This window comes from Acipenser ruthenus, chromosome 6 (genome assembly GCF_902713425.1).
Source record: "Acipenser ruthenus chromosome 6, fAciRut3.2 maternal haplotype, whole genome shotgun sequence".
Classification (NCBI taxonomy): domain Eukaryota; kingdom Metazoa; phylum Chordata; class Actinopteri; order Acipenseriformes; family Acipenseridae; genus Acipenser; species Acipenser ruthenus.
In genome coordinates, this window is record NC_081194.1 from 12,815,421 (window position 1) to 12,832,301 (window position 16,881).

The window sequence follows — 16,881 nt, forward strand, 5'->3', positions numbered from 1 at the left end:
TAATCTTTACAATAAAACACAGAGAACTAAAGATCAATTGAGGAACTACAGATATTTTCAATTCACAAAAAAATTGATTGTGTATGCTTTGTTAAAGAATTTAATAAAAAATAAAAAAATAAAAAGTTTATACTGTGTGTATTCTGGATAGGGTTTTTTATGGCAGGTACCACACTTTAAAATCTGAAAAAGTCTGAATTTAAATGACTTCATCAGTGATAAATTGCTGTTACAACTTACATTATTACTACAGGACAATTATTAACTAAATTAAATATTTTGCAGAAAAAAATGATACTGCCAGCTGGTGGACACAATTTGTCTCAGATCTCTAGAGTCAAGGCTATACTTCTCAGTCTTTCAGATTACTTGTCCAAATTTGCAAATGACCATAAACTACAAAAGATAAAAAGCTTCTAATTTAATTAGACTGGCAGATACCCCCTTACAAAAACAAGCAGGTTCCTACATTCCCTACATAAAGTCACTGTCTCACTTTATCATGTGCATGCATAAAGCATTGAAATCTATCATGTGGTCAACCTTTCTTTCTGACCAGTATGCATTGAGAACAAGTTTCAGGGTGTAGCAGAAAAAAGGTCCACTTTTTAGATAATTAAATTAACCCCAATGTGTTTTAGAATAACAAGCTGCTTTCTGTTATTACATTATGTGCTCCTGGGCATACATATTAATTCACTGTAATATAATGCCATAAGTTTTAGATGATATCAGTTCTAAAACAATATTATACGGAATTTTAATAACAATATACAATAACAAAATTTGTAGTACTGAAAAAAAATAATAACACTTATTCTAATTATTACTTTTCAGGGTGACAAGGGCAATCAAGGTGAAACAGGAAACCAGGTATTGTTTACTAAAGAAAAATAAACAAATGGAGGTTATTCAGTTGTAAGTTCAGAGAACAAATGACAAAAGACTATCAATAGCTGTTTACAATGAGTAATTTTCTGCTGATCTACTGTTACATTATGTGCTCCATTTAAATGCATAAACAATATATCATTATGGTGTTACCAGGTAATTCTTTTTTGCTGTCTTTCCTCTTTTACACTTATGAATCAACCAGCGTCTTGCAATGTAATCGTCCAGAAATAAAGCGCTATTTTTTAAACTTTAAATTGTAATGTTATATTCCTTGAAGAAAGCATTAACATTAGGATAGCACAAAAATGTATCCGAAAGTGGAAGTTAAAACTGGGTTGTTTTCTAAACTTGTTTATGGAGTTATAATGTCCACCATTAGCGCACACAGCCATACGCACGTTACGCACTGTGTGTACCTTTTGATTTGCAAAATGTCGTCTTCATAAGAGTGCACTCGCATGCAGCGGTCCAGATAAGCTGCGTACCTGCTGTTTATACGCATTAAAAAAATCCAAAATACGCAATCAATTTTAATAAATGCGTATAGCAATTTTGCACAGCTTGTCTGCCTCCCCTAAAACTTTCACTAACAACTACATCTCCCAGAATATAATGTTTTCAATCACAAGGAAACTGTGCACAATAAAAACCCACCCAACAAAACATTATCCAATCTCTGGCTAGTCCTGTTGTCTTTGCAGCCAATCACAGTAAGAATAAGAAAAATTCAAAGCTACCCAGGTTGAAGAGTAAACACCCCAGTCCAGCTATAATATTAAACAAACTGTTTCATAACTTATTAACGCATTTCCTTATGTTATTTATCTGTATAGCTTTATATTGGAGTTTTAAGTTCACAGAGTTTAAGAATTTAATGTTAAAATATAAGTTCTGTTTCTGTGCTTATCTTCATATATATGATTTGTTTCTGCGCTTATCTTCAAAGTCATATTGGCTGTGGTCAATAAAGTGAATAAGAATAGCTGTTATCTCTGATTTTATTTTAATACTATGTTTTTGTACAGTAGTTCAAAGTAACATTGCAGTTAAAATGGAAGGCTGTTTTTAAATGCCTACTCCATTACTGTACCATTAAAGATTGTACAGTATTTATCGAGATTACTCATGACTTCAAGGTAATGTTGCATTTTACCCCCTGAAAATACATTTTACTCTCTCATTGTTAAAATTAGAGAGCAAGTTACCCCCAGACCTAAACTGACTTCACAACAGCACACAAACGGGCAGTTAATGAAAATGATGACCAGATTTCAAAATGTTACTGATGAAAACAGAAACGTGTTTATTGAAAATCAGGAAAATGCTGCCACAAGAAAATAAGACATTGAGTGATATACATTTACTAAAACTTTTAGTAAAAGCGTAACTGGAAAAAAAGGAAAATTAATCAAATACCAGTACAGCAACTCGACAACATTACGATATACTGGGAAGTAAAGACAGGTGTTTAACGCAACACAAATATGCCACATCAATTTATTACGGTAACCAAAACAAACTTCACAAAACAAAGTTTAGTGGCAAAAAATAAGTGCTACTTTTTCAAGCTATTTTAAATGGCTACAACTAATTATAAAAAATAAAGTACACCAAAGTGCAATAAAAATCCTGTAATTGTATCCACCTTTGGTCGCGTCATTCATCTTGCCACAAGATTTTATTCCTTATATTATTATTATTATTGTTATTGATGTTTTGAACCGCCTATTTGTCACTTGTAACAAACAAAAAGGTTTGTTTATACGCCATGCTTAAGGGAGGAGTAATGATTAGTTGTAGTGATTGTGAGAGTAAAATGATTAGAAATGGAACCAGCATAAAGATTTGTGAGCTAGTTTTTCCCCTAGTTTAAGTCTTTATTTCAAATAGTTTTGTGTAGCTTTTATTGTTATTGTGGACTATTTTGTCACTAGTTGCTGTTCTGTCTTGATGACAGTGTGCTGTGTTTATTCATTTTTAGAAAGGGAAACTCAGGAAAAAACAGAAATGCAGCACTCTGGCTGAAACACTTTACAGCATGTTGGTGCAGAGTCGTTATCGACATGAAATGGGATGTTGGTGTGGTTGTATTGTGTGTACCATGTGAAAGATTTCTGGGGGCACGCCTGATGTCTACTGTATATCTGCCATCTATTTCAGAATTTCATAAAAGCCCACACAGACTAATGAAGATATCTCAACAATAATCTTCCTCCAAAGCCAACCTGTATGATGTAGTTTTTTGCAATAGGTTGTATTAAGGTGATAGAAAAACAACAGTGGTAAAAAAAATAAATAAATAAAAAACCCACCAAAAAACCTGTTGCTGAGGGTTCAGTTTCAGTCTTGCTCTAGAGATTTGAACCACGACATACCAGGCAGAATGCTGCATGTTAAGCAACATATTTCAAAGTAGACTTCTATAGTGAGTACGAGATCTGCCTTGGAAACAAAAATGGTGCGTGCTACATATACAATACATATACACAGCACATCACTGAACTGAATCATTATGTTTTTTCAAGAGACTGTGCTGTTATTTTGCTTTGCTATGTGATTAACAGTACATTTATTTTATATTTATATTGCTATACCGCATGTCCCAAATGTATTTTAATTTTAACTTTTCATTAAACTCTACAATTTTAGCATAACCACACCTCAGGCCAGGTGTATCAGTCCCGTTTTTCCAGTTTCTACTTTTCTTTTGTAATGTAGTATTGAAAAAGTGGGCATGACGTACAGAAATATTAATATTTAAAAAAACCTTGTAATGATTTGTTTTCTTTTTAAAGGTACAAACAATAACATTACATAATTAAGTATACATCTTGTGCCAAGTCATTTGGAAGCGATATGTTACACTCTGACATGACATAAGTGGAAAAATCACATTAAAACCATTTAAGGTAATGCTAATGCCACTGGCAAAATAAACCGACTCATAGGTGGCTGAATATTTTCCATTAACCCAGCATGTAAGTGTTTACACGACAGAGAACATTTTGGAAGGGTTGCTTTCCTACACAGCTCCCAGATGAAGAGGGATTCAGGCTGAATGTACAAGATTTTTGTACAAAACTATTTTTCCCTTTCATCAATCATTATTAACTAGCACAGAATGTATGGCAAAGGGTAGTTGTTTTGCCTAAATGTCACATCACATTTGGTTTAATTACATCTGATGATTTCCATGGTATTCAAACATCTAATTCAGTATACAGTACTATCCTACCTGGCACCTCCTATGCAATTTCAATTTCAATTTTATTTATTTATATAGTGTCTAAATATCTTTTTATATCACTCAACTTGGCTTCCAGTTCCTCTACAACACTTTTCTTCCATTGTATTAACATTAGTAGCATTGTCACTAGCTTCTCTATTCTTACTGGCCTGTTCTCTCAGATTTTATTAACATTAATGTAAGTATGATCACAAACCATGCCAGCCCCACTTCCTCTCTGGCTATATATGTGTAAAGAAGGTGGGGATGGCAGAGTTCAAAGCTCATATTGATTTGAAATGGCTACAAGATCAATCAAAAGCTTTCAGGATTCAGTATGTGTTTAATCTTTTTAGGGCATTGTGGGAGGAAAGGGAGAGCCAGGAAGACCAGGAAATCAGGTAACTGACACAGGATAAAAACACAAAATAATAACTATATCTACACAAATATTGATTTGTAAAAATTGCAGATTGCATGTTGCTTATTTTAGTTTTTTTGTGGGGGAAATCATTCTTTCAATGTCAAAATTCAGATATTTACGTAACATTGATTTGCACAAAATAGTATGACATTGATTCTTAAAAATATGTGAATGGCAGTAGAACATTTCTGTATTAAAGATTAATAAAAATGGCCAAATAAGGGTATTAAAATATGTAAATACATGTAAATGTATATCAGATGTAATAATACAAATATTGTATAATGCAGTGGCTCTCTCATTTATTTTGTCAAAGATTCAAAATGATACTACGACTAAATAATATTTTTGGCTGTGCCATTTTCCAGGGTATAGCAGGACCATCAGGATTAAAAGGAGTGGTGAGTGGTTTTTTCCAATAGGATCTAATATATGGTTCATAGCAACAATACTGTATGTTTTCATTACTGTAAATAGTCAAATTCCTTGTAATTTCACAAATCCAGTGTTTAAAGTGTATAATTAATTTGTGATAACTAGGGGTGACATTTTTTTAGAATAAAAAAAAAAAAAATCTTAGATAAAAAAAATAATAATCTGTGTTTTTCCATTAAATATAAAGTTATATTGGACATGTACGTTTAAGTAAGTTTAAGTATGTAAACATAAAGCTAATTGTCGGACAAGATAGAAAATCTGTTTTTCTACATTATTACACATCAAATGGATTCATAGCATCCCTGCTTACAACCATATAATAAAACAATATGAAACACACAAATATAGATTTTCTTTTTACTTACCTGAGACATTGCATTCAATTTCCATTTCTAATAGAAAGGTGAACATGGAGAACCTGGCATAAGAGGTCAAGATGGCCTTAGAGGAGAACATGGTCATCCTGGCATGATAGGACCTCGAGGTCCAAGAGGATTAAATGGAGCTACAGGACCTTCTGGATCACCAGGAATAGAAGGGAGACCTGTAAGTATGTTCCTTCTTTCTGTGTAATTCATATGATTACACCAGAATAATTGGGTTTTTATGTATAGATTCAATCAAAAGCCTTGTCACATAATCGATCCCATTTTCCAGAACTGCAGAGATACACAGCTATGGCCAAACGTTTTGCATCAGCTACAATTTTAGGACTGAGACATAATAATAAAAAATAAAAAATAAATTATATGAACATAATTTAGATCTTTTATTTAACATCATGTAATCAAAGAAACTACAAAATGATATCGTAAAAGTCAACCGGAAGCCATAATAATAGTAACAGTATTTCATGTTAGATTTTAAAATGTCACAATTTTTTCAATTTTTGTCATTTTTTTGTGGTAAACTACAAAGCATTATGTAATTCAATATGTTAACCTAACATTATTCAGCAGGTTTCATTCGACTTTATGAAGCAACATTAGTTAATTCTATAGGGTGATGCAAAACTTTTGACCATAGCTCTAGTGAAATATATGTATAAGAATAACATACATAAAAGTTACCACCAATGCCCTGAACTAGTTTTTATCTTTAGTTGTAATTCTACTCATTTGTATGAACTATCTATCTAACTATCTATCTATCTATCTATTTATCTATCTATGTATATATATATATATATATATATATATATATATATATATATATATATATATATATATATATATATATATATAAAATACATGGATGAAGGCTATATTTGCACAGTAATACCACAGTAGTGAAGTCAAAAAGTGATAATTCCTCTTGAGGAAAATGTACTTCAATTTTGACCCATTCAACTCTTCGAGATCAAAATGTCTCGTTTTCAATCACTCGTCAGCACCCACAGTACAGAAATGTTCATTAATGATCAACAAAATGAGAATACATTTAAAAAAAATTATATAAAGCTGGTACATTCGTATCTCAGAGAATCTGGAGAGGAACAGGAAATTAAAACAAGGTAAAGGCAATCATCCAAATAAAGCTGAAGCACTAACAGATAACGACACAGAACGTCTGTACATCACTGAAACACTACGTTTAAAAAAACCCAACTGTACTGCTGAACCTGTCTTTAATATTAGCACCACAAGGGTATCCATGTATTATAAAAAATAATAGATGGGTCTCTTCAGTGAGTTACAGGAAAACAATTCCATCTCGGGTTTCTGTGCCAGTTTATAAATTACTCAACCTGGAATTGTTTTCCTGTGACTCAATGAAGCCCATCTATTATATATATATATATATATATATATATATATATATATATATATATATATATATATATATATATATAATCACAAAATCACATTTTCAAATACAGTAAACTTATAGATATTGCTGTATTAACTGTGGCCACAAGAGGGAGCAATGACCGCTCAAGAAGTAAAGAAACGCCCTACTCTAGGTCAGTGGTTCACAACCTTCTTCGATGTAGGGATTTTTAAACCTGGAAATTAAACCTGAAATTGATCATTCACACTACGGTACAGTTCACAAGTCAAACAACAAATATAACCTTTTTTTCTTTCACAATAACTTTGGTTACTAAGCAGCTAACTTCTCCAAAAACTTCTAATATGGAAATATTTTGAATATTCTTATATCCATTCCATGGCAATTGCACTATAACACTTGTTATATTGTTGAAAATGAAAGTTACAAACACTGTGGTTTTAATGTTGTATTTATTTATTTATTTTTAATTTAGTCATTCCAACCGAGTTAGAAATATTGAATGCAGTGCACTACTTTTATGCTGAGTGAAAAGGCTGGAGACAGATTACGTTTTTTTTTTCCCCCTGAACAGTGAAAACAAGCAGTAGAATTAGAGCACAGATTAGAAAGATGTGCATTTACATGAATACAATTACTGGCTAAAAAAAGAAATCTGTAATTTTGACAAGACAAATGTGCCTTCATAATGTATAACAGTTATTTAGTTAGTATTTGTTTCACATAGAAAGCTGTTTCAGTTAATGGTGGCTTTGAAGGCGATGTTTGGTATTGCATCGCTGGGAGCTAATATAAATTATAAACACACGTATTAAAAGACAACAGATAAGGGTGGGGCAAATGCAGACTATATACATATCTTATTGTATATAATGTGGTTCAAGCTGATTGTTGTGTTTCTTAGTAATACATATTGTAGTAGTATAACGTGTGATTGTGTAGAAATGGGCTTATACAAGAACTGCTTATCCGAATTTTGGGAGTTTGGCGAAAGAAATGCACCTTTGGAGAAAGAAATGCACCTTATATCAAAGAGTTCAGCCCTGTGGCTCTTAGAAACTGCCATAAGAAAAGAAAGGGAAAATAAACCTACCTCCTCAGTGCTGAATTGATATTTGTCTCTTGTTATTATTTCCCTGTCGACGCTACACTGGTATGTGTCCTCACCTAGTCAAACACTGATCTGATCTGCGAGCTCAACAGCGTTCAGTTTAAAGCTGTAGGACTTCTTCGCCATCCTGATCAAGTCGTATCCACAGAAATAAACTTCAATATACGCCTTCCTCAAATACTGTAAAAAAAATGCAATAAAAAATGGTGCCTTTCAAAAACCATAGTACTTCTAATTCCCGCCACCCTTCAATAACTGCCACAGCTGTTATTAGCAATTTAAAATAAACGCTGCTGTGTTAATTCAAAGTAATACATTATGTACCAGTTACCTACAATTTTCAGCACAGTCTGAAGATGAGATACAGATCTTAGGTAAGAAACTCTTTTTTAACCGTTAATGTAAGATTAAAAAATATTTAAAAATGTAGATAATCAATCAATTAAGGTAAGTCAGTTAAGAACAGATTCTCATTTTCCATGAAGGTTGATTTTCAAGGGTTAATTTAGTATTTAGTGTATATTCACTTGGATCACATTGTAATGATTTTGCCCAGTGTTACATACTTTGAGAAGTACTCTACACACCACATACTAACTAAAAATATATAGATTGTATAGCTATCACTAGTCAAACATATACACTTTCAATATTGACCATAAAAATGAATATCTTCCTTGCTGATATTCTTTTTCTTCTGTATTTTTTATTTCTTCCTTTGTAGTTCTTGAATGTATGGCTAAGGTAAATCTAAATTGTACTTTATATTAACAGGGAAGAGAGCTTTCAGAAGAATTCATTCGACATATTTGCTTGGATGTCCTAAGAAGTAAGTTCAGTTTCATGGTTTGGGAAACAATTACATAACACCTGAGTGTCAACTACTGCTAAGACATTCTCTCATAATCCCTCTGTATAGTTCTTAAACATGAAAAATTGGTATAATGCAATAGTAAAACTTTTATTCTAATATGAACTATAATACGATACCCTGTTTAATGTTTCCTGATAATATTTGGGCTATATAAAGGAAACCTTACAACTTATTCAGGATTTCACAATTGCCTGTAATACATTGTGTACAGTGGGGTTCTGGTGTAAATAACCAGTCAGGTTGGCAACTACTGTGCAGGGCTACAATTAAATAATGACTGTGGCTCACAAGAGGTTAAATAAATTGTGTAAAATAGCTCATCTTGATATACAGTGGCTCTCAAAAGTATTCACCCCCCTTGGACTTTTCCACATTTTATTGTGTTACAACATGGAATCAAAATTGATTTAATTATAAGATTTTGCCACTGATCAACACAAAAAAAGTCCATAATGTCAAAGTGAAAAATAAAATCTACAAATTGTTCTAAATTAATTACAAATACAAAACAGAAAATAATTCATTGCGTAAGTATTCACCCCCTTGAGTCAATATTTGGTAGAGGCACCTTTGGCAGCAATTACAGCCATGAGTATATTTAGATAAGTCTCTACCAGCTTTGCACATCTGGACACTGCAATTTTTGCCCATTCTTCTTTGCAAAATTGCTCAAGCTCCGTCAAGTTGGATGGGGACCTTTGGTGAACAGCAATTTTCAACTCTTTCCACATATTCTCAATTGGATTGAGGTCTGGGCTTTTACTGGGCCACTCCAGGACATTGACCTTTTTGTTTTTAAACCACTCCATTGTGGCTTTGGCTGTATGTTTGGGGTCATTGTCCTGCTGGAAGATGAATCTTCTCCCAAGTCCCAGGTCTCTTGCAGACTTCAGCAGGATTTCCTCCAGGATTTCTCTGTACTTTGCTGCATCCATTTTGCTCTCTATCTTCACAAGCTTTCCAGGCCCTGACGCAGAGAAGCATCTCCATAGCATGATGCTGCCACCACCATGTTTCACGGTAGGGATGGTGTTCTCAGGATGATGTGCGGTGTTAGGCTTGCACCAAACATAGCGCTTAGCGTTGAGGCCAAAAAGCTCTATTTTGGTCTCATCAGACCATAGAATCTTCTTCCACTTGGCCTCAGTCTCCCACATGCCTTCTGGCAAACTCTAGCCAAGATTTGATGTGAGTTTTTTTCAGCAATGGCTTTCTTTTTGCCACTCTTATTATTATTATTATTATTATTATTATTATTATTATTATTATTTATTTCTTAGCAGACTCTCCCATAAAGGCCAGTTTTATGAAGCACCCGGGCTATTGTTGCCGTATACACAGTGTCTCCCAGTTCAGCCGTGGAAGACTGTAACTCCTTTAGAGTTTCCATAGGCCTCTTGGTGGCCTCCCTGACTAGTGCCCTTCTCGCCCGGATACTCAGTTTTTGAGGACGGCCTGTTCTAGACAGATTCACAGTTGTGCCATATTCTCTCTATTTCTTAATAATGGACTTTACTGTGCTCCGGGGGATGTTCAATGCCTTGGAAATGTTATATCCTACTCCTGATTGGTGCTTTTGAAGAACCTTATTCCGGATTTGCTTTGAATGTTCCTTCGTCTTCATGATGTCGTTTTTGTTAGGAAATGTACTAACCAACTGTGGGACCTCCCAGAGACAGGTGTATTTAACCGGAAATCATGTGAAACACCTTAATTGCACACAGGTGGACTCCATTCAACTAATTATGTGACTTCTAAAGACAATTGGTTGCACCAGAACTTATTTAGGTGTGTCATCGCAAAGGGGGTGAATACTTATGCAATCAATTATTTTCTGTTTTATATTTGTAATTAATTTAGAACAATTTGTAGATTTTATTTTTCACTTTACTTTTTTGTGTTGATCAGTGGCAAAACCTCCTAATTAAATCCATTTTGATTCCATGTTGTAACACAATAAAATGTGGAAAATTCCAAGGGGGGTGAATACTTTTGAGAGCCACTGTAGTTGCTCAGAAAACAATTAGGGAAGCAGGATGCTTTAGAAATATCGTTATGCCATAACCATTAATCAACAACAAACCCAAGTAAAGATTTTAAAGTAGCAAACCACACTTGTCTTTCTCTTGAGAGTTAATTTACTTAGTACAACACAGGAACAAAACACTAATCTCCACTTCATTTTGATTTCTGACCTCATTATGGGCAACTATGAAAAGGTCTATTCTATCTTGTTGGTTCCCAGACAGTTGCAAATGTTGTAACTCATGAGTTAAAGCTATGTGAATAGCGCTCTATATTTCTCAACACTAAATTATGTTTCAGAAGGTTCACCAAAACAAACACTACCTGCCACAGATTAACACATATGTATCTTTCTTCTTGTTATCTGTTAAACTGTAGCTCAGTTGCCCTCCTTCTTACATAATGGAAGGACTAGAAGCTGTGATGTTTGTCAAACACGAAAAGGTTCGCCTGGGTCACCAGGGCCTATCGGGCCCCAGGGCTCCAGAGGATTTTCTGGCCTACCTGGTTCAAATGGTTTACCGGGACGTAGGGGTTCACCTGGCCTTCCTGGTATCCCTGGAATTAAAGGTAACCGTGATGCCTGACTGCATACATATATGAAAATTGGTTTACACTAATGATAAACTTGATTAGTATGGATTATAAGAGATGTAGTTTCAACGTATAACTTAGATTATTTACTTTTATGTTTATAAATCTGAAAAACAAAGATTGCAATCAGGAACTACTTTTTTGTTATTTTAGAATAGTGTCAAATCTGATATTATTAACCTTGTATTTACAGGATATGCTGGTGAAATCGGGCCAAAGGGAAACCAAGGAATAGGAATACCTGGTGATCCGGGCAGTCCAGGTCTACCAGGTAAATATTTAACTCTTCCCAAAACCAAGTGATATTCAGCACATGGAAATGATGTGAATAATAAGACAACGCAACAATACAATACACAAACAATAAAGAGAACACAACCAAGATAAGTCAAAGAACCAATGTAGACCAAGAAACAATTTGACCTGTTTTCATAATTAAATTTCTACAATACAATAGATAATAACTATTACACTGAAATCACACAAATCATCAAGTTACAGAGACATGTATAAAGAGGCGTATAGACTTGCTGAACAATTTAAACAGGTTAAGCTATTAGTCTGACTGGTCTTTGTTACAATATAATGAAGCTATTTTCACCTGTGGTTCCAATGTAGTGTATATCCATAAGCACATCACAATGCAAATGACTGTTTCCTCCTTCTGAATAAAAATAACATGTCTGTTGTTGAGAAACATGCGAACCAACAGATGACACATTATAAATTGTATTTCATAAGTTATATTTCAGACGTGCTGAAACAGGAGATTTTGCATTATGGGAAAAAAAGGTGGAGCAGAATCTATTTGGATTGAACTGAGTCATCACTGATGAGAGTTGCTACTCAAAAAGAAATGTATATGGTAGCAGATGCATTGTGTTCTTTGGCAGTAATTGGTCAATATTTGTTATACCCCCAGGTCCAATAGGACCGCCGGGAATTAGCAAAGAAGGCTATCCAGGAAAACCTGGTCCCAGAGGACACAACGGGGATCAAGGGAAGCCTGGAATACCAGGGGCCCCTGGGGAACCTGGAATGTGTGACCCATCTTTGTGTTATAGGGTAATGGTGGGAAGGGACCCCTTCAGGAAAGGGCCAAATTACTGATCTTGTGATACTCGACCAGCCAGGCTGGATATGGTGCTTAACTAATGAAAACACATCTTTCAAGTCTCAGGAAGATCACTTTTTAACAGTTTTTCCTGTAATGGGGGCAGGAGTACCTCTATTTCACTCGCATGTATGAAAAGCCATACACGGGCAAACAAAAAAATATGCTTGAAATCAACGATCAATATAAATTCACACAATGGGTTCTGTTTATGATCTAAACAACAGTTGCCAATGATCTCACTACTGCCATTGTCAACACTCATTGTATTTTTTTATATTTAGTGGTTGGTAACAAGAAGCAAATAAATCACCCCTTGGGGAAAACACCAACGGGTTGCAGTATTACGATTAGATTAAATGTTTAGATATTAATAATAGTTGCCATGATCATGCATTCAACACTTTAATACTGCACTTGTATCCAAAAGTGAGCAGTTAAAGTTGGCAACTTCAGGATCACAAACCTGTCAAAGGATCACAATCAAAATGTATTATTCAGTACACAAAGCATATACATGTACACCCATGTATGTTGATCTTAGACAGCTATACTTGCCTTTTATACTCAGTGTTGCTTATTCTTTACCTAGGTTATGATAATTGCCATGATTACAAATGCATGGCTAAGCCACTGTTTTAACGTATTCAGTGATACTTTTATAAGATTAATACCTGCATTATTCTGTTTTTACCCAGACAGAACTGAGCATCATCAGGGCTTCCTTTCCTGATATTGTGAACTGGTGGCACAGTAACTTGTGCTCACGCTTTACCAGATGTAATTGTCAAGTTTGCTGTCTCACATTTTACTCACGATTCACTAGCACTATTTTCATGAAGTTGACAAGCCCATTTAATTACATTTGCTGTTTTATTGTCATAAAATGGTTCATTGTATTGCTCCCAAATAAATACTTCTTCCCTTTTGATCACGGTGAACAAGAAGGAAAAATAAAATGTCCCTCTTCTCTTGATAGTTAACATTAACGGTAAACTATTTTAACTATGCGGTTATCTTTTCACTATTCCAGGCTTTTAGTTTTTGATTATGTAGATTAGTTTCTTAACTTCAGTAAATGTTTCTGAAACAAGCCAGTCATTGAATCTAATTAAATGGAAATGTCCAATTTTCCATCCACTTGACTGCTTTTTAGAAAAAACAAAGAGATCATTACCAAATACAGTTATATGCTAATGCTTATGCTTTGGCACTTGGGAAAGCAACAATAGATGTTGTCGACCTATTCGCTTTTGTAAGGTGTTGTGATACAGCTCATCCCAAAGTGTTCATTTTCAGCCAAGGAATAAGCCCATATTTATATTTACATCAATAATGCATTGTTTTATGTTGCTTTGTAGTCATGCATTATCTTGTAGCTTCAGCTCATTTTCTGGTAAATATGGAGACAGAAGAATCAGCAAATCTTACAAAGCTCATACAGCAAGATGTCTTACTGTAAGTTACTGGCACTTTCCATGATTTACTTTTCCTCTGTTTTGTTAAATACTATTTAAATTAGAGCAGCACTTTGAATGTATGCTTACCTTCATTTAAATGCTTAATAAAAATTGCAGCACAAATACAAAGTGGAATTCTAAGTATAAGAACATACAGGATTGTGGCTATTGGTGAATGTAATTATTATTATTTTTTTAAACAACACAATTTATGTTGAGTTTTTATGGGAATGCATTAGCCTTTTTGATAAACCCTCACCCTAACCCTAGTCAAAAATCGAGCTCATTCTATGGATCTCAAGATGTTGTACAATAATGTGGTTCTCTTTAGGCAGTGATACAGCTGATAAAATGGACTCACAGACCATTACAAACCATCTGGGGATTGACACAGCTACCTTTTCCTCTGTTCTCATGCATAAAATGAAATTGCTTGAGGGAGAAGAGTGTGATCAACCAGGTCTTGGACATTTGTAATAATATTATATTACAGTATATAGTTCAATAATAAACAACACCTTTTTGTTCAACTTCATCCACAGCTTTGTTACATAATCACGTTGGACTTTGCTGATAAACTTATTTTGTTAAGTATACATTGGCTAGAGCTTTGGATATTTTATTTACGTGCCTACCAGAAATGCAAAACCTCAAAAGTTGAGGGTAAAAACGAAATCTATTGAACACAACCAAACGTTTTCATTGACATTTAACTTTGCAGGAGTGAAAAAAAATACCAGAATTGCATGCATGACCTAAGAAACAAAAACAAGTTGTGTGGGAAAGAAAAAAAAATGACCAACAAATGATGGGAAAGTCCTGGGTGCCAAAAAACTACAGCCGTCTCCCATGATGTTGCTGCAAGGGCTTATACAATGATACAGTAATTCAAATTAACGAGCAATGTAACAATTTTTTTAAATAATTTGCTGTAATCTCTACTACTTTTTGTGTAAATTGGTTTTATCAATACAAAAAGCCAATAATAATAATAATGATGTGTGTTATTAGATACAATTCTACTTATTTCTGTTTCATTGCTGCGTATTTTCATTTTTCTTGGACTAATGGTAGCGTAGATTAATACTAACTCTTTGAAGTAAGCTTTCTGTATCATGCTGAAATTACATCCATTAAAGAACACATTTCTTCTATGCATGGAATTGTGCTTGAAATGTGGCTTTGTTAGTTTGGGAATTACCACCTCATCGACTGATCATTATTTATGAAATGGAATGATTTAGATGTTTGCCAGTGTCATTTCCTGTAGCAAATTCTAGTTTTTAAATCTAGTTTGCATTTTATATTACAACTTTTGTTATGACCTTTGCTGTCTTGAACATCAATAAATACGTTTTTTAAAATGATTCTTTGTTTATTCATTACATTTAATCTTTAGTGGTATTATTGTCCTGCCCGGAAAAGCTCCTTAAACCCCTTGATTGTGGTGACTAATAGTATCCTGGGAAAAAAACTGCCATTATTTGCATGACTCACTGACATGCCAAGAGCAAGTAATTAACGTGAGAAAATCTTCTGAAGACTTATAAAAATCTGTTTGAGAGTCACTGTTCAGCAACAATAATGGCAAAGCAGAAGGATCTCAGTGACTTCACAAGGGTCACGATAGTGGGTGCCCATGCAACCAGCTCATTCCTCAACTAAGTGGCTGTATTGACCCACACATCCATCACAAAAGTCTTCCAGGTGTTTCTTGAATGGTAACATTTGCAAAAGCCAACACCAGAAAGCACATCTCCTGTCACAAATGGGTCATGACGGATTGTGTGCAAAGTATTGTGACAAGCAACTAACATACATCAGTGGCCCAAATCACATGAACCTTCAACACTGGAATAGACACACCTGTTTCCACTTGAACAATGTGCTTGGAGCTACATGTCCTACACCCTGTTAGAGCCATTCTGTAATATTCTGGCTGGTCAGTGTAGTATTGTGCCTTTAAGCCCATTCTTAGTAATGAGGGTTAAAGCTGTACTTGTTAGAGCTACCTTTACAAGTAATTGCATCTCAACAGCATGCCCAATGAAATACCTTATGAAAACAGTAATTATAAGAACTCCACGAGTACTTGCATTGTTGAGGTCATGGAACACTAAGCAACTTTCTGGAAACTTCTTTTTAGATTCTTCACCAAGTTCCTGAAACCATAAAACATTTCCTAAAAGTTGCCTGGTGTTCAATAGCCTTAAGTAAAACACAGGGCCCTATTCAGATTCTACCGTCTATAAAAACGTAAGTTTATATTGAATTAAATTAACTGTTTAGACAGCTTACATTTTTTAAACAGCATGCGTCTACCCTTTTTCTTCAAATCAGTTCAGTGTTTATCAATGTATTTACTTAAATGTTTGAAGTTTATACATCCTGTTCTTATTTTTAATAAAGTGTGCCCTCTAGTGTTTGCAAATATATTGTTTAAGACATAACTCATGAGCAATGCAATTTTCAGGCACTTTTCACAGCATTACTTTTTTTATTTTGTTATTCTTTTTTAAACTTCTGCACATCCAGATCAGTCCTGGATGCAGAAGAATCTGTCAATGAATTGCCTACAATCCACCCTCTGGCAATCAAATACTACACATGGCAGATATTTAAATGCTTTTGTTTCAATTGTATTTTATATTACATCTATTTAAACATTACTGTAACTGCAGAAACATTATAGAAACTCCTAACATACTAAGAGGTGTTGATGGTATTTGCAATCCTTTAAAATTAAATCTTATAGCTTTAAATGATTATTATTTATTTCTTAGCAGACACCCTTATCCAGGTCCAAATTACCATGAGGTCTGAGGAGTTAATGCATTATAAATATTAGTTTGTACTTTTTGTACAGATAAGGGTCCTGGTTATCCTGTTCTATAATTCTGACAAGCTGTAAAATATACTGTTCCGAGATT

The 16,881-nt window shown here is 34.1% G+C and overlaps 1 protein-coding gene across 1 annotated transcript in view; it reads left to right on the forward strand.

The window, feature by feature from the left end:
* LOC117410412 (collagen alpha-1(XXI) chain) overlaps nucleotides 1–15,312 on the forward strand; it is an 86,351-nt gene extending 71,039 nt beyond the window's left edge. Inside the window, exons 22-29 of the mRNA XM_059025029.1 lie at nucleotides 838–873; nucleotides 4,477–4,521; nucleotides 4,913–4,945; nucleotides 5,382–5,528; nucleotides 8,659–8,713; nucleotides 11,162–11,353; nucleotides 11,571–11,648; nucleotides 12,300–15,312. Of these exons, the coding sequence (XP_058881012.1) occupies nucleotides 838–873; nucleotides 4,477–4,521; nucleotides 4,913–4,945; nucleotides 5,382–5,528; nucleotides 8,659–8,713; nucleotides 11,162–11,353; nucleotides 11,571–11,648; nucleotides 12,300–12,487 (774 nt within the window). The 3' untranslated portion in view covers nucleotides 12,488–15,312. The remainder of the gene's footprint in view (nucleotides 1–837; nucleotides 874–4,476; nucleotides 4,522–4,912; nucleotides 4,946–5,381; nucleotides 5,529–8,658; nucleotides 8,714–11,161; nucleotides 11,354–11,570; nucleotides 11,649–12,299) is intronic.
* Nucleotides 15,313–16,881: the final 1,569 nt, after the last annotated feature.